Raw genomic sequence first — 24428 nt, 5'->3', positions numbered from 1 at the left:
TTCGCTTTCTTTCTTGAAGAACAACTCATAGTGTCTTTGATGTGTGGCAACTCGTCTGATCGTTACATCTTCAGTACTCTCATGAGTTACCATGATGACATCCCACATTTCTTTAGTTATTAAGCAGTTGTAGAACTTGTTGTACTTTGTTCTAGATAAGGAGCAAGCAAGGATGTATATTACTTTAGTATTAAGTTGAAATGTGTTGTAGTCATCCTAAGTATATTCATTCTCAGGCTTGGTAACACAACATCACCTTGAGTGATGATTCTCCAAAGGTGGTATTGGGTGGATTTGATGAACATTTCCATTCGATTCTTCCAATACAGGCAGTCAACTCTATTAAAGGCAAGAGGCCTTGTAAGAGAGACTCCTTCAAGTAGGTACTGTCTTTCACTACTTCCCATAATGAATCATTGTCCTTTAGCACGGTTAGATGCTCAACTCTATCAAAGTCTAGGTCTTGATACCAAACTGTGGAGTAAAGCTAAATACTAGTTACAAAACCCTAAACCCTAAACCCTAAACTCGCACATTTTTTGTAGTGAGATAGTAACACTAGTTAGATGCATAAAGAAGAATAGTTGGATGGAACATTAAGTACCTTTTATCAAAAAAATAATTTGTTTGTTAACACTAAAACTCTAAGTTTAAGGGATCGTCTTTTGACTTAACAACTATGTTTAGAACAAAAAGATTTATAGCAAAGAAAGACTATCTACAAAAGAGTGAAATCAAATAATTTAGAGATCAAAATAGGAATGAAATTGTATAATTAAATAAAAGTAAGAAGAAATATTGAAAAATTCATTTTAGAGCATTAAGATATGAGAAAACAAAATATAGGTCTAAATCACTACAAGAAATTTAGGTATACGTCTATTTGACATATAGTTACGCAAAATTTTAGTATTGATTTTGGATGAGATTTAACAACATATTTTGTGTGTCACTATAGTCTATACCCACACTTTTTAATAATATACCAATATATATTATAGTTATTGTGTGAGTAAAAGTAATTTTTAGTGACATGTATAGTGTCACTATATGGTAGATGTCATTATTTGACAATTTTGTTGTAGTATCCACAATATAAGAGGTGAATTTTGTAGGACATCCAATTTCTTTCCTTACCGTAATATGAATGTAGTTATTAGGAGTAAAAACTAAAAATTTAATACTAATAAATATTATTCATTTAAAAATAATTTAAATTTGTTAATTAATTAATAGACTTAAAAATTGAAATATAAAATTAATTTTTGTAAAGTGTTCAGGATGACGTGACTTCATAATAAAAAAAAGTTAATGCCAACATGACTCAAAAATAATAAATACTCATACTTATATGTCGATTTTATAGCTCACTTTTCAATTTTTATATTATAAAGAAATAAATGTGATCGTATTCATCTAGCTTGTCAATACTTTGTATTTGGCGCAAATTGGATCTGGATTTCGTGTGGCCAAGGATTGACGAATTCAACAATCACATGATAAAGAAAGTTTGCACATTTTCTATTTTAATTCCATACTCCTTACCTATATCAGTCAGAGCCTTTGTCGCATTTAATCTTATACATTATTATAGCAACTCTTCTCGTTGGGTAACAATTTATTATTTTATGGCACTAAATCCAAGTTCTGTCAGAACCTTCACTTATAAAATCATTTTTCTTCGACCATCTATAAATTTGGTGAGAATGAAAAGTTGATTCCTTAAAAATTTTACTATAAATTAGTTTTGAAAGTGACATGGGAAAAAAATGATAAATCTGTTACAGTATAAATTATTTGATACATATTTAATTAATTTAATTTCTAACAAGATTCTCATCATTTTAGTTCTTACATATAAAATATCAAAATATATATATATATATTATATAAAAATAAATAGTTACAAACACTAGTACAAAAATCACTTTTAAAATCGGTTATAAAGTAGCCGATTTTAAAAGTGACGCGGTGACAATTTCGTAAATAATGACATTACTTTTTAAATCGGCTATCTTTTAACCAATTTTAAAAAGTCTCTGATGCTACTTTTAAAATCAATTATTTATGAACCCATTTTGTATGTAGTATACAAAATTGGTTCTTAAGTAGCCGATCTTAAAAGTAGTTAAGAACCGGGTTTAAAAGTACTACTTTTAAAATCAGTTCTTAATAGCCAATTATAAAAGTGCTACTTTTAAAATCGGCTATTTAAGAACCGATTTTGTATATAGTATACAAAATCGGTTCAAGAACTGATTTTGTATACTACATACAAAATTGGTTCTTGAATAGCTGATTTTAAAAATGTCAGAACTTTTTCTTTAATTACTCTCTCGTGCTCTCATCTAAAGTCTCTAGTTTCTCATTTTCTTTGCAAGACTACTGTATCCAGGTAACATTCTCATTCTCTTTTCATGTCTCTAGTTTGCTGTATTCTGGTAAATATCGAATTTGAAACGGCCCGTTCTGCAAGCAGAACGGCTTGTACTGCAACCAGAATGGCCTGTCCTGCTATCAGAACGGCCTGTACTACACCAGAACGGCCCGTTCTAGTTGCAGTATGGGTCGTTCTAGTTGCAGTACAGGCCGTTCTGATTGCAGAACGGGCCGTTCCAGACTACAATTTTAGGCCTTTTGAGAAACCTGGAACGACCTGTTCCAGTTTAGAAGTCTAACTTTTAAAATCGGTTTATGCATGACCGATGTTAAAAGTATGACTTTTAAAATCGGCTTATGCATGACTGATGTTAAAAGTGCAACATTTTAAAATCGACTCTTTTAAAACGGTCAGAGAACCAATTTTAAAAGTAAAAAATGACCGATTTTAAAAGTTTTTTTTTCCATTAGTGAAAGGCCATAAATATCCATAAGAGTTGTGAGCAACATCCAGTTACTGAAATATACTCTACCTCTATAGTTGAAAGAGCTATAGAGTTCTATTTCTTGTTTTCCCAAGATATAAGGCAGCTTCCCAAGAATTGACTAACTCTACTTGTACTCTTTGTCTCAATCCTATCTCCATCATAGTCAACATCACAAAATTCTTTTAGCCTGAAATTATTATTCTTTTCATAAAATAGACAAAGGTTAGTAGAACCTGCAAGATATCTAAATATTAGTTTGATAACTTTTAGATGTGACTCTCTGGGATCAGATTGAAACCTAAAATAAAGATAGATGTTGAACATGATATCAAGTCTATTTGCAGTTAGTTAGAGTAGGAATCCTATCATACCTATGTAGATCATCTAATTTACTTATTTACCTAATTCATCTTTTGACAGACTTATAGAAAGATACATGGTTGTGGACATTGGCTTGTACTCATTCATTCTAAACTTTTGAAGAAGTTCTTTAGTATATTTTTGCTAATGAACGAAGATGTCTTCATCTATTTGTTTGATATGAAGTCCCAAGAAGAACATCAGTCTACCCATCATGTTTGTCTCAGATTCTATCTACATTAACTTGGAAAAAATATTTACATAAAGATTCATTAGTAGCACCAAATATTATATCATGTACATTTATTTGAACTATAATGAAATCTGTTCAAACCTTTTTTTCTAAAGAGGGTCTATCGACTTTACTTCTCATAAAATCATTGCTAAGTAAAAAGTTACTTAGTTTATCATACCAAGCTCTAAGAGCTTGTTTTAGATCATAAAGAGCCTTTTTCAAGTTTAAAAACATGTTCTCCAAAATAAGGATTTTCAAAACTCATAAGTTGTTTAACATACACTTCCTCCCCAATTATTCCATATAAAAATGTGTTGTTTACATCCATTTGAAAAAGCTTTGTGTTTTTGTGAGTGGCAAAGGCTAACATGATCCTAATATCTTTAAGTCTAGTAATAGGAGTAAATGTTTCATTGAAATCAGCACCTTCTTATTGATTGTAGTCTTGAACTACCAATCTAGTCTTATACCTTACCATTTTACCTTGTTCATTCAATTTATTTCTAAATACCCATCTAATTTCAATTGCATTTTGGTGTTCAAACTTTGGTATTAGGGTCCAAACGTCATTTCTTTCGAATTGATGGAGCTCCTCTTCCATGGCAATGATCTAGTCATTATCTCTTAATGCTTCATCTATGTTCTTTGGTTCTTTTTTCAAAATCTAAAGCACATGAGGCATTATCTCTAAGAGCAAATATAGTCTTGAAGCCTTTAGTCTTATCTCTTAAGATCCGATCATTAGGATCACTACAAGGAAATTGTCGTATAGTGACATACATTCTATAGTAACATAAGTGTCGCTAAAAACTACTTTTACCTACATAATAAATATAATATATGTTGGTATATTGTTAAAAAGTGTGGGTATAAGCTATAGTGACACACAAAATATGTTGTTAAATCTCATTCAAAATCAACACTAAAATTGTGTGTAGCTATATGCCAAATAGATATATACCTACATATATTATACTTATAGTGACACTTTTTGTATGTCACTATATGTAACATTTATTGTAGTGGATGATAGTCGACAAACTTCCAGTCTCTCTAAGGTCTGGTGGATTAATTCGTCTATTATTCAAGAGGGTCCATCATTTGGTTTATAATGTCTAGTTCCTTCATTTGCCCTTCTCCAATTCAAAAAATCTTCTTCTAGATCTAATTGTTTGTTATCAATTTTCAATGCATCATTAAATTTTACATGGATAAATTCTTCAACCATAGAGGTTCTAGAGTTGTAAACTCTATAGACCTTTGGGGTGTCTGAATATCCAAGGAAGATACTTTTGTCCACTATGAAATCAAACTTTCGCAATCGATCCTTAGTATTCAAGATATGGCATTCACATCCAAAAGCATGGAAATATGATATGTTGGGTCTTCTTCCTCTCCACATTTCATAGGGAGTCTTATTTAGTAATGATCTTATCAATATCTTGTTTTGAATGTAAGACGTTGTGTTCACGACTTTTTCCCAAAAGTATTTTGGCAAATAATTTTTACAAAGGAGAGTTCTTACCATTTCTTGTAAAATCTAGTTCTTTCTTTCAACTACCCTATTTTGTTGTAGTGTTCTCGGTGAGGAGAAGTTGTGAAAGATACCATGTTTTTCACAAAAGGTTTTGAAATTAGAATTTTCAAATTCAGTTCCATGATAATTTTTTATGGCAACAATACAAAATCCTTTTTCAATTTGGACACGTTTGCATAATATTTCAAAGACCTTAAACAACTCAAGTTTATGGCATAGGAAATGTACCCATGTATATTTAGAATAGTCATCTACAATGACAAATCCATACTTTTTACCTCCTAGATTGAGTTTCCTAGTTGGACCAAACAAATCCATATGCAATAATTCTAGTGGTTTAGAAGTGGAAACAATTTTCTTGGCTTTAAAAGATGTTTTAATATGTTTCCCTTTCTAACATACTTCACAAATACTAGTACAAAAAGGGTAATTTACGTCTGTTATTTTAAGCTTTTTACGTCAGAAAAAAGTCCAACATTAATGCGGAGACGTAAATTTACATCGGTTGTGATAGCCGACATAAATTTACGTCGGACATTGCCAAGACCCGACCTAAAAAAGTTGTAAACCAAAAAAAAAACATAACGAGTGCAAGCAGAATGGGTCGTTCTGCTTGAATAACGGGTCGTTCTGCTTGGAGAACGGGCCGTTCTGATTGAAGCACGGGCCGTTCTGCTTGGAGAACAGGCTGTTCCACATGATATTAACTAATATATTAACAAATGATGATCCACCCAAACGCAAAGAAGAGGATAATATTAACTAATATATTAATAGATCAATACATACATTTATTTTCAAAAAATTAGCTAATATATTAAGAAAGGATTTTCCAAATTAACCTCAAACGCAAGCCCAATGCAATCGGTCAAAAACTCAAGAACCACCCAAACGCCCAAACGTACACTCAAATGCAATGCACTCAAACGAAATGTTAACTCAGAAGACTCGTTTTGCACATACACTCAAAGATCTGTTGTTTAAATATTGACGCGCGCGAAGAAGAGGAAGTGGCGCGGGGAAATTTGTAGATATTTTACGTTTGTCACTGCATTTTTTTAACGCCGTATTTTTCTCTATCCGACGAGAATACAGTGACGTAAATTCCATATTTTGTACTAGTGAAAGAAAATGTGTTTTCTGAGAAATTTCAGGCAGGCCTTTTACTAAAACCTTTTTGGTTTATTTTGAAATGTGTTTCATATTGACATGTACAAGCTTTTTGAGCCAAATCCATTTTTAATCTTCTCTAGATACTAAACATGTTACATTCTGTTTGCTCAAACTAGTCAAATTGATCTCATAGAGATTATTCTTTCTCTAAGCAATAAAAATATAGATTCATCATCTTGTTTGACTATGCATACATTTTTGTCAAAGACTACTGTATACCACTATCACAAAATTGATGTATGCTAATTAGAAAAATGTTATACTTTAGGCCTTCAACATATAAGACATTATTTACAATAGGTATAGAGTCTTTACCTATCTTACCTATACCTTTGATTTTGCCTTTTCACTTTCAAAGGAGACTGATCCTTCATGTGGTTGGAGCTCTAGGAACATAGATCTTTCTCTCGTCATGTGTCTTGAACACCCACTATCCAGGTATTAGTGGGAATGATTTCTTTTTCCCAATAAGGATATCTACAATAGAGATTATTTGAGATTTTGGTACCCAGATTTTCTTAGGTTCTTTTCTTTTAGTCCCATTCCCTTGGTCATATTCGTTTATCTACCTAGAGCTCTATCTTCATAGGTTTACAAAAGAGAGACCTTGGCTTTACAAAGAGAGACCTTGGGTTTGGCTTGAGATGTCCCTAAACTAGGGTTAAAGCCAAGACCACTTTTGTCAAATGAAAGTCTTTAATGCTTTAGAAGTATGTTTAACATAGAACATCTGTCAACAAACTTGACTAAGTCTTTCCTGAGTTATAGGTTTTCAACTTCTAATGTTGTAACCTTAAGTGGGATGAAGCTAGTGATCTTTTCCTTGAGAGACTTTATCTCCCCTATAGCGTTTGACATTTTCTCATTCAGTTCAAGATTTTGTTTTTCTAAGATATTTTGTTTTTCTTTAAGTTTCTTTTATTTAAGAGAGATCACGTGAAAGTTTGTTGGGAGAGTCTCATAGGACATCTCATCATCATCAAATTCAAATGATTAAGAGCTAAAGTTAGATTTTACCTTTACATTTGTAGCATCTAACTCAGTGTTTGCCATGAGGCATATGTTGGCCTTCTCATCTTTTGAACTACTATTTTCGCTACTATCCAGATCCTCCTAGGTGGCCATTAGACTCTTTTTGGCCTTCCTTTTGGAAGACCACCTCTTCCATTGTGAAGGGCAATCAATCTTCATGTGACTAGGCTTCTTGCACTCATAGCAGACAACTTTTTTGTTGTTAGTTTGACTGAGCTTTCTGAACCTAACCTTCTTTCTGTGGAAGTTTCCCAATCTTCCTTTCTTCTTCTACATGTCTTTGAACTTCTTAGACATGAGAGATATATCATCGTCTATAGAGTCCTCGGAGTTATCATTTGAGTTGTTGAGCTCAAATTATACCTTAAGTTCTTTCCCTTTTACTCTTCTCTTACTGTTCTCATCACCCTTCAAAGTAATAATGTCATTTGCTTTAGGGTGATCTCTATTGTTCAAATGAACCTTATGAATTTATAAAGCTCTAAGAAGTTCATTAAGAGTGAGAACGTTAAGATCATATGCTTTTGAGATGGTTATGGCATTGGGTTCCCAGATCTCAGGGAGACTATCCAAGATCTTGAAATTATTTTAAGCTTTGGAGAACTTGGTTCTCAGGGATTTTAAACCATTTAGAATCATTTGGAATCTTCTAAATAGTTCGTCTATGGATTCATTTTCTTTCATGGAGAACAACTCATAGTGTCTTTGAAGTGTGGTAGCTCATCTGATCCTTACATCTTTAGTACCCTCATGAGTTACCCTAATGACATCCTACATTTCTTTAGTTATTGAGCAACTATAAAACTTGTTGTACTTTGTTTTGGATAAAGAGCAAGCAAGGATGTATCTTACTTTGGTATTGAGTTGCAATGTGTTGTAGTCTTCCTGAGGATATTCATTCTCATGGCTTGGTAACAGAAACATCACCTTGAGTGATGATTCTCCAAAGGTGGTATTGGATGGATTTGATGAACATTTCCATTCGATCCTTCCAATACAGGTAGTCCACTCCATTAAAGGCAGGGGCCTTGTAAGAGAGGCTCCTTCTGGTAGATATTGTCCTTCATTGTTTCTCATAATGGGTCATTGTCCTTTAGCATGGTTAGATGCTCAACCTTGTCAAAGACTGAGCTTTGATACCAAACTGTGGAGAAAAGATAAACACTAGAAGGAGGGTTGAATAGGATATAACAAAAAATTGCACGTTTTCTGCAGTGAGGTAGTAACGCTAGTCAGATGCAACAAGAAGAATAATCATATGGAACATTAAGTATTTTTATAAAAACATTTCTTTTTGTTAGCATTAAAACTTTGAGTTTAAGGGGTTACCTTTCGACTTAACATCTATGTCGAGAATAAAAAGATTTATAGTAAAGAAAGACTATTCAACAAAAGAGTGAAATCAAATAATGTAGAAATCAAAATAGGAATGAAATTATATAGTTAAATAAAAGTAAAAAGAAATATTGAGAAATACATTTTAGAGCATTCAGATATGAGAAAACAAAATTTAGGTCTAAATACATAATATAAGAGGTGAATTTTTGTAGAACATCCAATTTCTTTCCTTATTGTGATATGAATGTAGTTATTAGGAGTAAAAACTAAAAATTTATTATTAATTAATATCATTCATTTAAAAATAATTTAAATTTATTAATTAATTAATATAGTTAAAATTGAAATATAAAAGTGGTTTTTGTAGAGTGTTCAAGATGGCATGACTTCATAAATAAAGTTAATGACAACATGACTTAAAAATAACAAATATTCATGCTTATGTGTCGATTTTATAGTTCACTTTTCAATTTTTATATTATAAAGAGATAAATGTGATCGTATTTTATATCATTATATACTATTTTATTCATATCACGAGTTAACACTGCTCAAACCAAAAACTGGTAATCTAATACAATAATTATTATAATAAAATACAATACCAATCTTAAAAATATGAGTATGATTTAACTCAGTCCTAAATATTCTTCTAGCTTGTCCATACTTTGTATTTGGCGCAAATTGGATCTGGATTTCGTGTGGTCAAGGATTGACGAATTCAAGAATCACTCGATCCAATTTATTAGATAATAAAGAAACTTCGTGGCACTTTTAATCTTATACATTTTTATAGCAACTTTTTTTGTTGGGTAACAATTTATTATTTTATAGCATCAAATTTAAGTTCTGTCAGAACTTTCATACATAGCAGTTGGCCCTTCACTTATAAACTCATTTTTCTTCGACCATCTATAAAATTTGGTGAGAATGAAAAGTTGGCTTATTAAAAATTATACTATAAATTAGTTTTGAAAGTGACATGGAAAAAAAATGATAAATTCGTTAAAGTATTAATTATTTGATACATATTTAATTAATTTTATTTCTAACAAGATTCTCATCATTTTAGTTCTTACATATAAAATATCAATATATATATTATATAAACAATTACAAAGGCCATAAATATCCACTTCAAAATGTGAAGCAATCCGTGTTTGATAGATTCTGTTGTCTGGTTTTTCCACGTTGTTATGCTCTTATTTTGTTTTTATATTTTTAACTTAAATGGCTTGAAGTTTTTTATTCTCCTCATTTCTTAAATTTGTTTTGTCATTTTTTTATTAGTTTATGTAATTAATCTCTCCATAATTTTATTTATGTAATTTTAGTTCATTTACTAACTTTAACATCTAATATTTTATAAAAATATTGACATGATACTGTTACATTAGTATATAACACATGTTAATCCCACACTTTACTAGTATATCATATTGACAATTCTGTAAAATATTGGATGTCAGAGTTAACCAAAATTGTACATTCTTTTTTTTATTATAGAACCTACAAAATGGTCTTTTATGATTAGATTTATCACAGATTTACATCATTATTTAATTTTTGCCTTATTAATTTGTTGATATGGATCTTAAAATAAATGCTTCATGTCGAAAAATGAAGATTTGAAACGCAAACTATAAACCGCACATTTGCAAGTGATTTAATAACTTTTCAATAGCAGGTGATGCGATTAGATAGACTCTGAAGACATTTTATGCTTAACTTAAACATAAAAAACGTGTGTATAAAGCGAGTTATATAACATATTAGACCAAAATTGCAAGCCATCTTTTTCTGTTGGCGTAAGACCCTTTTGTTTTTGTTTGTTATTTCTCAGTTTCTTGCATTTTAATCCTTAACATGTGTTAGATAATGGAGATTGAATAGCTTCATGCCCGGTAATATTTTAATTTTTCTTAATTATACGACTTTGGCTCCATCTTTGTCCCCATTGGTCTTTTTTCCTCGTTATTATTCACGTTTGTCTAAAGTTGTGGCTATAGGAAAAAGAACAAGTGTCCCTTGTCTTCGTATAAAATGTGAGAGACCAGACGTTGTGTTGTTCAAGTTCTATTTTGCATTCTCAAATCAAGGGCAAGTCCAACAGTTTCTCTTTTGGCACTGTATGTTAGTTTCCAAAACCTTTGTTTTTCTCCATGTTTTGTGCTTCAAGACAAAGTGCCTTGTCATCTTTTCTGATCATCTTTTCTGGGTTTGAAATTGAATGATGCATGTAAAGTGATATAGTGAAACAACAAGTGTTGTTGTTGTTCTCTCACAAACATGGGAGAGGATAATGTCAAACAGCCTTTGTTGGAGAGGAAGTATTATGAGGACTGCCCTGGTTGCAAAGTAGATCAAGCCAAAGAGCTGAGTGAGGGACAGGGTGTACCCGTTAAAAATCTTTTGATCATATGGATTGTGGTGCTGTGTGCTGGTATGCATTTAACTCCATTTTGAGTTCTGAGTATTTTCACTTCTGAAAAAGTTGCTTGCCTTTTTGTGACATTTTTGTGTTGGAAAGTCCATGTTGCCTTGTGGTGCAGCATACATGGCTGTTGAACTTCTCTTACAGTCATTTGATTTTTTAAGAACTTTAATATGGTATCAGAGTTTATACCACCATCTAACGCGTAGATCAACTGCTACATGATTGGAGTTTAAGTACCGGATACACAATTGTATTAAATATTCAGATGAGAGATTTTGCCGTTCATGGTAGTTTTACTTTACTTGAACAAAATTGTCTCTAACAGAAGAGCAGATAGTATTTACCAAAAAAAAAAGAAGAGCTTATAACTCATCCTTGTGTATAGCCTGTTTTTAATTACACTTTAGATGCATATGTTGCCTTCAGAGGTTGCTAAAATATTAAAAGTTAAGCCAGGTCGGCATAAAAGTTGGTGCCTACAAAACAGAAACAGAATAGCAATACTGGTCGTTTTTCTTGGAAATAAACATAAAAAAAAGGTCACCCCAATGCTAAATCGTTTCACGGAATTTCCAATTTTAATATTTTGAAAGGAAAATCAGTATTTGATAGTGTGTGTTACTAGTTGTCACTTTTTTGTCCTTCTCAATCAGTTGAAACTACTTTGTCCTTTCTGATGTTACTTTATTTTCTTCTTTACAGCTCTGCCTATATCATCTCTCTTTCCATTCCTGTATTTCATGGTGAGTTTAACTATCATCTGGGATTTACTCTTACCTTTTTGACTTGATGTATAATCTGATTTTTTGACATTGGTAGAAGTTGTGTGAGCAAATATTTATTTATTGAGTTCTTCAACTTCAGTTTTTATATATGTATTGATAATTAAAAAATGAAGATAAGAAGTGCACACACCCCTCAATTCTGACATCATCTCTTTTCTGGCCTTTCAAAAAGGAATTTAAGTATCAATTCCCTGTTTACACATCTTTATATATATAATATAAATAATTCTTTCCATAATGTTGGGTTTACTGTACTTGGATAAACTTATACTTCAAATCTTTGTTCCAGTCTTAAAAACAATTAAATTTTTTTGAAGAAAGTCATCTACCAGTAACTGGTTCCCACTACTACTAAGAAGGAAGAGATGCATGAGGTGGTAGGTTTTTAATTTTGAAAAAAAATTGCTATTAATGGAAAGTATGTTTTATTGCGAATAGCAATTTACTCTTTGGCCAATGTGAATAATTTTTACTCCTCCAATGAGACCACTTATACTTAAACAAATTGCAATTTTGGTGATCAATGGTCTCAAGAAGTGCATAATGTTCAATCCAAATAATTTAGAAGCCTCTGACTCTGAGTCATTAATCAGAATATTTTTTTCAATATACCAATCCGCATAAAAAAACATGAACTTTCTAGTAGTTCAAGTACCTCTAGTAAATTTTTAATTTCTTATTGCTCTCCCTTCTGCTTTGTCATTTGTAATGAAATATTCATGGAATCAAATCTTTCATTAATGTTTAACTTTATGCTGATGCACATAACATAATCCTCAACAATGAAACATATATTTTCAGGTAAGGGATTTTAATATTGCAAAAACAGAAGCTGATATTAGTTCTTATGCTGGTTATGTGGGTACGATTTATCATTTCCGTTTTTTTAAGTCTTAACAATTCTAGCAAGTTATTTATTAGTGATGCCTGTATGATAAAAAATGTTGTAGGTTCTGCATACATGCTTGGAAGATGTTTTACATCTGTATTATGGGGAATTATAGCTGATCGCTATGGAAGGAAGCCTGTTTTAATTATAGGGATTATTTCAGTGTAAGTATATATCTTAATGAATTGGAATTTGTAAGCTTTCTATAAGTTATGTTGTGCACCTTCCCATAATTATCAATGCTTACTTGATTTCAGAATCATTTTCAATACACTATTTGGCCTCAGCACAAATTTTTGGATGGCTGTTATCATGAGATTTCTTCTGGGAGTTTTTAATGGTTTGCTTGGACCAGTGAAGGTATCATATTTTTAACTCCTTATAGTTAGCACTTTCATGTTTCATCTACCAGCATCAGGATATAAATTTTGAATATGTGTGCTGTGCACTAAAATTGGATATATAAGTATATAACTTGTTCAAACTTCCATTTGTACATTTATTTGCCTGACTTCTCCATTTAACAGGCCTATGCCGCTGAACTTTTTCGAGAAGAACACCAAGCTATAGGACTCTCAACTGTAAGCATCACCAACTCTTACACTATTAGTTATTAGAACTATATTTCCACAATAATAATTGAAAGTGTGATTTGCTTTTAGGTCAGTGCAGCTTGGGGCATAGGTTTAATCATAGGCCCAGCATTGGGAGGTTATTTGGCTCAGGTACTATCTATGTTCTTTGCCATCTGGAGTATAACTATAAGATGCATCTTGCATAAAGCCTTGAATTTTGTATATGTTTGTGATGTAATTATGTTAGGGCATGCAATGGGCAGCGAAAGTATAAAACATAAAAACCATTAAACAAGAGAAGAGGAAAAGCCATGAAACAGAGCAATTTTGTATTTTCTGGATAACCATACCATTTTACATATTTTTCATTCATATATAAGGTAAATACATGAAAAATGACAGCCATATATAGAGCCCGTAAATGGTGTCAGTAAAACGCATGTCCCCACCATCATTAAGTATATAGTTTTGCATAAACTCAGATACCTAGCAAGATATTACCCACTGGAGTAAGTAAGCATAATTATAACAAAACTTTACCCACTAATACAAACAATAATAATTAATTACAACCGTAAAAAAACAAAGGAAAAGTTTTACTGCTCTAACGAATTAAAATGAATTGTTTTGATTGAATTGAAAGAATTATGAATTTTTGTAAAGGTTGATGCCTGAAATTCTGTATTTAAATGAGGAAGAGAATTTTTTGAAATAACCCATCTTCCATCATAAAAAAAAAATGGTCTTTTGCATCTATTTAACATTTTATTGTTAAGTACTTAAGTTTTGTGCAAGTGTGCATGCACAAGGACTGTGACAGACATTTATGTTTACATTTATCACTTGTTTCTTTAATGTTTGGGAAATTTTTCATTGTAGCCTGTTGAGAAGTACCCTCATGTATTTCCAAAGGATTCCTTTTTGGATAAGTAAGTGGACTTTTGGATTTAATTTTTCTCTCGCCTTTGTCTTTCTGTCCTTTTATTCTTTAATGATGTGCTGATTTTCATTTTCCCAAACATAAATCATTTTTCAGGTTTCCATACTTCTTGCCCAGCTTTATAATAACAGTATTTGCAGTTGTAGTAGCTATTGTCTGTATCTGGATTCCGGTAAGTATCTCAGGTTCTAACATATATGTTCATTGAATGTATATGTTTCTATCTTCATGTTTTGTGTTTTTTATTATGACATTTTATAATGTAGATCCATTTTTATATGATTTTTTCAGCTCAGTTGTGCTTTTTCTTCATTGTGTATATTGTCTAGTCTGTCTCTCACATCAATATAATTGTTTAAAATACCTGCAGGAAACACTTCACAACCACAATTGTAGTGATGAATCCATAGACAATGCCGAAGCTTTAGAAAATGGAAGCAGTGGGGCAGCTAAAGACAAGATAATCCGAAAGAATGAAAACCTCCTCCTGAACTGGCCCTTAATGTCATCTATCATTGCTTATTGTGTTTTTTCACTTCATGATATTGCTTATCAAGAGGTATGATACTTAATGATGTTAAAAATGGTCTTTGCAACTCCTTTAATACATGTTTGTTTGGATTTTCATGATTTTAATGCATTTTTATGTCAAAAATATTCATTCATCATGCTTTCTTTAGGTTTTCTCCTTATGGGCTGTCAGTCCTCAAAGGCTAGGGGGTTTGAACTTTACAACGGATGATGTTGGTAATGTTCTTGCAATATCAGGTGCATCTCTGGAACTAACAACAGATGCTTATTACTGTTGGCCTTACATGTTTCCTTCCTAACTTACTTTCAAATATCATATCTTTGAGTGCCTAAATCAAGACTAGTCAGTTGTTATATATAGTAAAAGAATTCTTTGATCCCAAAATGTTATATTGGTTGGTCAAATTGAACTCCAAATGTTGCAGTACATCTATTCAGGCCCCTATTTCTTTTATCTTTATATAATAGGAAGCAGGATTCATGAACAATATGCAAGTTTGCATGATAATCAGTTTGGAACAGTATTGACAAAATACAATAGCACCTGAACCATATTAAATTTATTTCTTCTGTCCTATACTTTTAGCAAAAATTGTTTGTACTTCGGATTTGAAAGTGACAAAGATTTAGAAAAATTGTAGATTTAGTGTTGTTTTTTGTCTTCCTATTGAATAATAGCTATTATGTATAATTACTTCTCAAATGTTCAGGTCTTGCACTTATAATTTACCAACTTACCACATACCCATCTGTGGAAAAAGCTTTTGGACCTATTGGTATTGCCCGCATTTCAGGGGTGAGTTTTCATCTAATTGTGGCAATTATTGCATTTCAATTTTTGTTATTTGAAATATGTGCTGTTACTTTGGTCCCATATGCAGATGTTATCCATACCTCTTTTGCAAAGCTACCCCTTCATAGCATTGCTGTCAGGCTTAGCATTATACATAGTGATAAGTATTGCTTCAATTCTGAAGAATGTTTTGTCTGTAAGTGCACCTCTATTTATTTAATCATTTATTTGTAACTTTGAAGGTTTAAAATTGAATTCGATATACTGAAATTCAGTTTGTTAGAAATATGACTGATTGTACTCGTTTTTTTTTTTATTCAGACAACTATTATAACTGGTTTGTTCCTTTTGCAAAACCGAGCAGTGGTAAACTTTTGGATAATTTCATTGTCTATAGTTTCTATAAATGGTTAAGACTAGTTGTTGATGATGCCATGTTGATTTGGAAAACAGGAACAACACCAAAGGGGGGCAGCTAATGGCATTTCTATGACAGGCATGTCTCTGTTCAAAGCTATTGGCCCTGCTACAGGTGGTGTCATGTGAGTGTTCCTATAATTTCTTCGGCTTTTGTTCAACTTACCTGTCAGTTCAAATATGTCAATCTAGACATCTAAACGGGATAGATATTTCAAACGATAATTGCTATACCACTTGCATTTCAATGTACGGGTTTTTTTCATATATGATCTGTAATAACATAGATTAATCAAATTCATCTGTGCTTGAAACTTCATGCTAAGTTCCTTTATGATATGGGTTTTTCATGCCTAACTGTTAGTTCACTAGATTGAATGATATAGGTAGCCTGTTTTCTGTTAATACCTTGAGCCTTATTGGTGTATTAAGATATTTAATAGAAATTACCCTCACTCCACTTTAATCCATTACCAGTTAACAGTTTTCTCATCAGTAGAAGTTTTTAACCACATAATTTCTGACTAAACGTTTGATACATTAAAAATTATCTCCAATTTTCTTATATGATCATGGTGAATGCAGATTAACTTGGTCACAAAAGCGGTTGGATGCTTCATTCCTCCCAGGTATGATGCTCAACTAATTTATTTGTGCTGATTTCTGTTTAATTTATGGCAGAAGGGAACCTTTAAGGATCTATTGGGATAAACTTCTCCACATGTATTCATAAAAAAAGAAAATATCATGGAAAAATGTAATAAGCTTGTCCAAAATTAAAAATTAGTTAATACATAAATTAATTTGTAGGAGCTCTCTCATAGTAGTTTTTCAAAAATATATTTTTTTAACTTGTATAGACAATTTTATCTTATGTAGAAGCTTAATTTATTTTTTGTAACTTTAATGACAATAGTTTTTCTTCTCACATTTGGCAACAGCTAAAAGTCTTTTAGTCTTGAACAGAGCATAGTTTCTTTTACTAGAGCTTAATTACTGTTGTACATTTAACTGCAGGCACACATATGGTCTTCTCTATCCTGAATATTGTTGAAGGAATTGGAATACTAATGCTTTTCAAACCATTCCTTGCTGAAAAGAAGAAAACTCACTCAGATCAGTTACATTGATACCAATCCATTTTGCTTAAGTCATTATAGCATATTCTCAGTTGTTGTGTATTATTGCTCAGTGATGGTAACTGGTGCATCAACTTAGTCATCACGGGGACCAACGATGATTGAAGCTAATTGATGGAACCAATTCAATATGTAACTTTCCAAGAAAATAATAATGAAAAGAAAAAGAAAAAAAAAGCATCACAAAAAATAACAAACTAGAAAGAACAAGTGATAACAATAATTTAAAAAAGAATACAGAATGTTTACGGTCCACCAACTCCTTTTTATTGGTTTTTGTCGGGTTCTTAAATAAATAACACAATTATCAAATTATTTGAATTAACAATTTTTTGTTTGTCTTCCATTATATTGAATCTCAAGTGTGTGTATATATGAATTTAATTGGAGTTAATTATTCATTAATGTTATAAAGGTTTTTTACTGGCATCTAACTATAGATAATCAAATAATTAATAAGTATATTAAAAAAATTAAAATAATTTAAATAGTCGACTTTAACGAAAATTTTTATGGTAAAAGTATATCAATCAAAATGAAATGTTATTTATTGTAAATATCAATCAAATCATAGGAATATATAGCTAGCGAGTATATGAATGACTAGGGCCCACTCTCAAATATTTGTATAAATGACTGTTGGAACCTAAAAAATTTCAATCTTGCTCACAAATAGTTTGAACTTTCGTTTGAAAATTTCATCAATTAAAGAATGTCCAAAAATCAGACTAATCCTTAACCAATAGTTTTAGAAAAAAGTTTAAAGGAGTCACCACCGATATTTTACTCAAAATATCAGAAAAAAAAATTAAATTACCAAAATGGGCCTTATAGCCAGAATTAGGTTCAGGGGTCGTTTACATGTAGGAAATGTATTAGGCACCCTACAATGTCCTAAATCGGTACCCTATGATGAAATTAGCATAATAAAGAAATAATAGTTTGAATATTTATTCCCCTTTTTAATCATCATTTATGTGTTAAATTATGATTATTTATATATAAAAAAATAAGGGGGTTAGACCCCATACGTTTGAAAATGGTATGTCTATATGATTACAGTTTTTCTATGGCAAAGTCATGTATATAAAGCAGTTTTAAATAAAAAAGAGAGATGAGAATTACTAAAAAATACCTTTGAAGTGAGCTTTTATAGTATTCTTCTTTCAAATGTGGGGGGCAGGGGGTTAGGCATTTTTTAACAGCCTTTCGCACTAACAAATGTTCTCACAATACTTAAGAAATGCAAGAGAGAAAGAGAGAGAGAGAATTTTTTAGAGCTATATATGACCCTAGTAGGAAATTTCCCCTTAGCACGAGTCTCGTATTTATAAACGTCAAACTTAACTGGATTGGCCGTTTTGATCACCGAAACAGGTTATTTTGGATTAGTTTGTTATGAGCAATTTTTGAATCTGGAATAGCCCATTCTGAAATTGAAACGGCCCGTTCCGAATTTGAAGTTAACTCAAAATAACCTGGGTCAAAACGGCCTGTTTCGAATTGGGAACACCCTATTTTGACCTAGGGTTTCTAGGCCATTTTAGAAGTTTGGATGGCCTGTTTTGGGCTTCTAATTCATTCTTTTTGGGTTTTCGGGCCTTCTGATATCATCCTTATCCATTCTGATGCCAATGAGTCATTCTGATGTGACATTGGTCCATTTTAACATCATATTCGAGCCTTTAGGAACTCCTTTGTATCGTACTAAAGGCTCATTTCCTTGTTTGCATGTAGTAGACACCTAATTTAATCTAGGACATGAAAACAAGGAAATGGGCCTTTAGTATAGGATAAAGAATTCTTGAAGGCCCAAGTACGACATCAGAATGGACCAAAAAGACATCAGAAGACCCAAAAACCCAAAAGGATGAATTAGGAGCCAGGAATGGGCCGTTCCAAACTTCTAAAATGGTCTAGAAACCCTAGGTCAAAATGGGGCATTACCAATCCGGAACGGGCCATTTTGGCCCAGGTTGTTATAAGTTACCATCAAATACGGAACGAGTCATTTCGATTTTAGAATGGGTCGTTCCAAATTCAAAAATTGCTCATAACAGACTAGTCTAAAATGCCCCGTTCCGATGAAGAATAACGTCTATATATATATGAGCCTCGTGTACAGTGCTCGAGACTGGAAAAAATTGCCTACTAGAGTCCTATATAGCTCAAAAGCTTATCTTTCTCTCCCTTTTTTTGTATTTCTTGAGATTTGTGAGGACTTTCTAGAGTGCAAGGCTGCAAAAAAGTGCCTGTAGACACCTAATTTCGATCGGGACGAATACACAAGGAAGTGTACTTTTAACATAAGAACAAAGAGCCCTCGAAGGCCCGAAAAAAACATCAAAATAGACAAACATGGCATCCAGAGGCCCAAAGACGCAAAGGGCCAGAATTAGGAGCCCGGAACAAGCCGTTCTCAAATTGGAATGGGTCATTCCAAGCTTTGAAAAAAGCCTATAACCCAAGGTTAGAACATCCCGTTCTGACCTAGTTTGTTACATTCAAAATTTAATTCCGGAATAGGCCATTCCGCTTTGGGAATGGGCTGTTCCAATTGATGGAGGACCATCCTTGGAGCTTCATGTGGGACCCATTACTAGGTTAGTCTCTAGGAGATTAGAAGAGGATATGAGAGCTAACACCCCTAGAGACATGCTTCTTATGGCTATAGAATATTGATCATTCTCCTAAGCCTTGTTAGAATAGAATATATTTTATTCCTATTTTGCCCTTGTCTTTAATTTCCTATTTTACCCTTGTATTTTGGGTACCTTAGACATAGGATTTATTTTACTTGTATTTCCTATTTTACCCTTGTATTTTGGGGTACCTTAAACATAGGATTTATTCTTTTCTTGTATTTCTCATTTTACCCTTGTATTATCGGGTGCCTTAGATTATGGGATTTTATTTTGTAACTAGGGTATTTTATTAAGGTTGAAAACTAGGTCTAGACGTGTTTTTTGGTGAGCATTGGATTTATTTTGGACTTGGCAAGGCTTAGGTCCAAGAGGAGGGCACCTAGGTTGCATGGTCTTATCATGCACCTAGTTGTAGCTTAACCAAACCCAAAGATTTCATCCTTGGCCACCAAGTAGCATCTAGGGTTAATTTAGGGTGCTTTTGAAGTGCATTTGGCTTGTATTACTTGGCCATGCACTCTCAAATGCAACCCTAAATGCTTTCTCCCTTCTATAAATACCCTAGGCTATCCATCTTGTAAACACTTTGGATTATTATGATATTGAGTGAGCATTTCATGCCTCAAAATCTTATCCTTAGTCCCTAGGTTAAATTTGGCTAAACTATTCATATCTCCACCATTGGTGAGTGATAAACCCTAGAGTGGCCTCTATCTTCATCTTAGAGTGTGCCAACCTACCATAAGAGCCTCCACCTTCCATGCCTCTTCCTTCCTCCATTTGAATGTCCAAATCATCCTTGAAGGCTAGACTCTCTTGGTGTGTTGTGATCCTTGGACAAAGGAGACTCCTCCATTGACTCATCCTTCATCAATGGAAGGGAGCTTCCATCACTAGTTTTAAATTTTGCATGCAACATATACCTCCAAAACGGCCCGTTTTGATATTTGAAATGACCCGTTCTGGTGGATTTTCATGCCTATAAATGTGAGCCTCATGCATAGTGTTCAGGGACCGAAAACAGTAGAGTAGACTGTCTATTAAAGTTTTTATAGTTAGAAGTATTCTCTTTCTCTAATTCTTCTTGTATTTTCCTTTGATAGTTGTGAGGAATATTGTAGTGTGAAAGGTAGCCAAAAAGTTCCTTAAGACCACGACATTCAAGGCATTTATAAAAGTGCTCAAAGAGGTATTTTCATCAAATCTCTAATTCCCTTTATCTATTTCTTCAGTCATAAATAAGCCTACAGTTAAAAGCAACCATCTAGATGTTTTAGGGTAAATTGTGTAAATTTAAATTCTAGCATGTAAATAATAATCAATAAAGGAAACTAAATATTTAAATTATTTCTCCATATTGCTCTAATTTCATCATCAAGGTACCAATTTACGGTGTTGTAGGATGCCTAATAGCTTCCCTACACGTAACTGACTCCCAAGCCCAATTCTGGTTATAAAGGCCAAATTGGAATTTTTTGAAAACCTTTTCCTTTTCCCGATGTTTTGAGCAAAACACCGGTGGCGACTCCCACGAACTAGTTTTCAAAACCTTCAATTAAGGTTTAGTATAGTATTTGGGCATTCCTTGATTGATGATATTTTCAATCGGGAAGTGAACCATCTGTTGGTAAGATCAAAATTTTTCGGGTTCCGACAGATGGTGACTCCACTAGGGAAGCTTAAAGATAGCAAAATAAGAATAGTAATTCAAATATTTGTTCCCTTTACCTTGTTTGTTTTTGTATGTATTTGTTTTATATGGATTTTATATCTGTAAGTTTGAAATAAACAATTGCACACAAACGCTCACACACAACAATTCCCTCTATACCCCGGGGCATGAACGTGTAAATATAAGTAGTGGTTGACGTACGACCGGCCCAAGAACGGCTTTAGAGCCTGCAAGCCTTGTCAAAAATTACACTCAGGGTAATAACTAGTTACTCTAGCCCAAAATACTGCGACAAACCTTAAAGTTTGTTAGGTAACTGTCGCAACCCAAAAATTTTCGATCTTGCGACCTATGGTTTAGACATCCTTTTAAAAGTCTCATCAATTAAGGAATGCCTGGAGACCAGACTAATCCTTAATCAATGGTTTTGAAAATAGGTTCTTAGGAGTCGCCACCAATGTTTTACTCAAAACATTAGAAAAAGAAAAGGTTTTTTTAAAGTCCAATAATGGCCTTGATAACCAGAATTGGGTTCGGGAGTTGGTTACGTGTAAGGAAGGTATTAAGCACCCCTACAACGCCCTTAATCGGTACCCTATGACGAAGTTAACAATAAAAACAATAATAATATAAATATTAAATCCCCTTTTATTGATAACTATTTACATGCTTGAAATTTAAATTAAACAATTGACTCTAAAATATCTACATGATTTTTTTTTGTTATAACAATGTCTATTAGAGATGAAAAATAAAAGATAGGGAAGAAGATAAAGATAAGAAATAAAAGATAGAGAAGAAGATTAATTGAAATACCTCGTAACAAGCTTTGTTAGATCTTCACATATGAAAAAATCAAGGTGCTTTGTGGTAGCCTTTCACACTACAATTGCCTCACCAAATCTCAAGAAAAAAATACAATAAGAGAGAGAGAAATAGGGAATTTTCGTGCTCAAAGGAGTCTTATTCGAAATTTCCTTGGCTGCCCTAAGAACTGTGCCCGAGTCTTCTATTGATAGGTATCAGAAGAAGGTCAGAACGACCTGTTCTAGGCTAGTCCATTATTGGTAAAATAAGAATCTGGAACGGCCTGTTCCAAAAGTGGAACAACCTGTTCTGGGTTCGAATTTTACTTACAACAAGCTATTCCGGAACGACCCGTTCCAAACTAGAGTTTTAGGCCCATTTGATGATTTGGAACGGCCCATTCCAGTATTAGAATGGCCTGTTCTGGGCAAGTTTGTTATGGGCAAAATAAGAATCTGGAACAGACCGTTCCTAAAGTGGAACGGCCCGTTCTGGGTTCAAATCTTGCTTATAAAAAACTGTTTTGGAATGATCCGTTCCGTTTTGAGAACAACCCGTTCTGGTCTTGGGAACGGCCCGTTCCGGTTTTGGAACAGCCCGTTCTGGGCTACTAAAACCAGCTTATTTAGGCTTTAGGTCTTCTGATGTCATGGCTTGTTGTTTCCATGCTTCGGGATCTCCTTTCCTTGATAATAGACGTCTATTTCATTGCTTTTGTGAGCCCGGACAAAATTGGGTGTCTACAGCTGCCCCTCTTTACTTGTCCTTTGGAATAGCTATGTGTTGCTTTTCCAAAGGCAAGTAAAGACTTAGACATTTCATCCGAGTCTTCTCTCTGTCTCTTTGTGTTGGTGCTTCTACGTTGCTTTTCTTAGATAAGTGTATTTGCTTGTATCCTCGCCCTTTAGAGCAGTTGAGTGTTTGTTGCGTACTCTATTGGGTAACAAGGCTGACGAACTGTACACTTGACCTTCGGTCTTCAAGTAGAGTCTCCATTGTTTCTCTTGTGATAGTGCGTTCTTTTACTTGTAGCTTGTTGAAGAGGGAGTATTTTTTGTAGCTTAGCTTCCCTCACAGCTTTGTCGTATACCGAATTGGGAGATGAGTGCAGTCTCTCCAGAACTTTCCCTCATGACTCTGTCGTATACCAGATTGGGATGTGAGTACAGTCTCTCCAGACTTTTCCCTCACGGCTCTGTCATATACCGGATTGGGATGTGAGTACAATCTCTCCAGACCTTTCCCTCACAGCTCTATCGTATACCAGACTGGGAGGTGAGTACAGTCTCTCCAGACCTTTCTCTCACAGCTTTGTCGTATACCGGATTGGGATGTGAGTACAGTCTCTCCAGACCTTTCCCTCACGGCTTTGTCATATACCAGATTGGGAGGTGAGTACAGTCTCTCCAGACCTTTCCCTCACGACTTTGTTGTATACCAGATTGGGTTGTGAGCACAGTCTCTCCAGACCTTTCCCTCACGGCTTTGTCGTATACCGGATTAGGAGGTAAGTACAATCTCTCCATACCTTTCCCTCACGACTTTGTTGTATACCGGATTGAGAGGTGAGTACGGTCTCTCCAGACCTTTCCTTCACGGCTTTTTCGTATACCGAATTAGGAGGTGAGTACAGTCTCTCCAGACCTTTCCCTCACGGCTTTTTCGTATACTAGATTGGGAGGTGAGTACAGTCTCTCCAGACCTTTCCCTCACGGCTTTGTCGTATACCAGATTGGGATGTGAGTATAGTCTCTCCAGACCTTTGTTGTATTTTGAGGAAACTGTCGGTGCCCTCATTGGTTTGCTTGACTTGTGGTAGATATTGCCCCAAGGATGTTGGGCAGGATGGTGTTTCGTGATGCCTCTAATTTGGGTTGTTTTTGTCTATTGTTCAAATGCTATCAATTGGAATTTGTGTTTCTTTTTTGGCTTTTCTTGTTGGTGTTGTGGGATGAAAGACTGCCCCTAGGTGGATGGACAAGAGATATTTGATGTGCCCCTGTGTTGGTGGGCAAAGAAGTGGATGGGTGACAAGAATTCTGGTGTTGCCCCTGTCGTGTGAGTATTGTGATGCCTCTCCAAGCGTGATGCAGAGTCTTTTCAGTTTGTTGATGACTGATTGTTTGATTGTTGATGGATGGTTGTGGATGCTCCATGGCAAGTATAAAACATGGATGCATGGCTGCACATGAAAATGGAAGGCAGGAATGGATTGAATTTTCTAATATATATTTATTTATTTATATATATATACCC

At 33.5% G+C, this 24428-nt stretch overlaps 1 protein-coding gene across 4 annotated transcripts in view; it reads left to right on the top strand.

The window, feature by feature from the left end:
* The window catches only part of LOC109815502 (protein ZINC INDUCED FACILITATOR-LIKE 1), an 84481-nt gene extending 67084 nt beyond the window's left edge, over positions 1 to 17397 (top strand). The window contains exons 1-18 of one of the 4 annotated variants that reach the window (XM_020384906.3): positions 10455 to 10675; positions 10788 to 10985; positions 11682 to 11722; positions 12566 to 12626; positions 12715 to 12817; positions 12911 to 13013; positions 13181 to 13234; positions 13316 to 13378; positions 14108 to 14157; positions 14265 to 14340; positions 14539 to 14727; positions 14849 to 14936; positions 15410 to 15495; positions 15581 to 15688; positions 15814 to 15858; positions 15946 to 16034; positions 16495 to 16538; positions 16927 to 17397. In XM_020384906.3, coding sequence (XP_020240495.2) covers positions 10832 to 10985; positions 11682 to 11722; positions 12566 to 12626; positions 12715 to 12817; positions 12911 to 13013; positions 13181 to 13234; positions 13316 to 13378; positions 14108 to 14157; positions 14265 to 14340; positions 14539 to 14727; positions 14849 to 14936; positions 15410 to 15495; positions 15581 to 15688; positions 15814 to 15858; positions 15946 to 16034; positions 16495 to 16538; positions 16927 to 17039 — 1467 coding nt within the window. In that variant the 5' untranslated portion in view covers positions 10455 to 10675; positions 10788 to 10831 and the 3' untranslated portion in view covers positions 17040 to 17397. Of the gene's footprint in view, positions 1 to 10454; positions 10676 to 10787; positions 10986 to 11681; positions 11723 to 12565; positions 12627 to 12714; positions 12818 to 12910; positions 13014 to 13180; positions 13235 to 13315; positions 13379 to 14107; positions 14158 to 14264; positions 14341 to 14538; positions 14728 to 14848; positions 14937 to 15409; positions 15496 to 15580; positions 15689 to 15813; positions 15859 to 15945; positions 16035 to 16494; positions 16539 to 16926 lie in introns of those variants that run through there. The other 3 variants (XM_020384905.3, XM_020384909.3, XM_083062265.1) reach the window with 3 other exon arrangements.
* Positions 17398 to 24428: the final 7031 nt, after the last annotated feature.

This window comes from Cajanus cajan, chromosome 8, assembly GCF_000230855.2.
Source record: "Cajanus cajan strain Asha chromosome 8, NIPB_CcT2T_4, whole genome shotgun sequence".
In the NCBI taxonomy this organism is placed as follows: Eukaryota; Viridiplantae; Streptophyta; class Magnoliopsida; order Fabales; family Fabaceae; genus Cajanus; species Cajanus cajan.
This window is presented reverse-complemented; position numbering and strand designations above follow the sequence as displayed.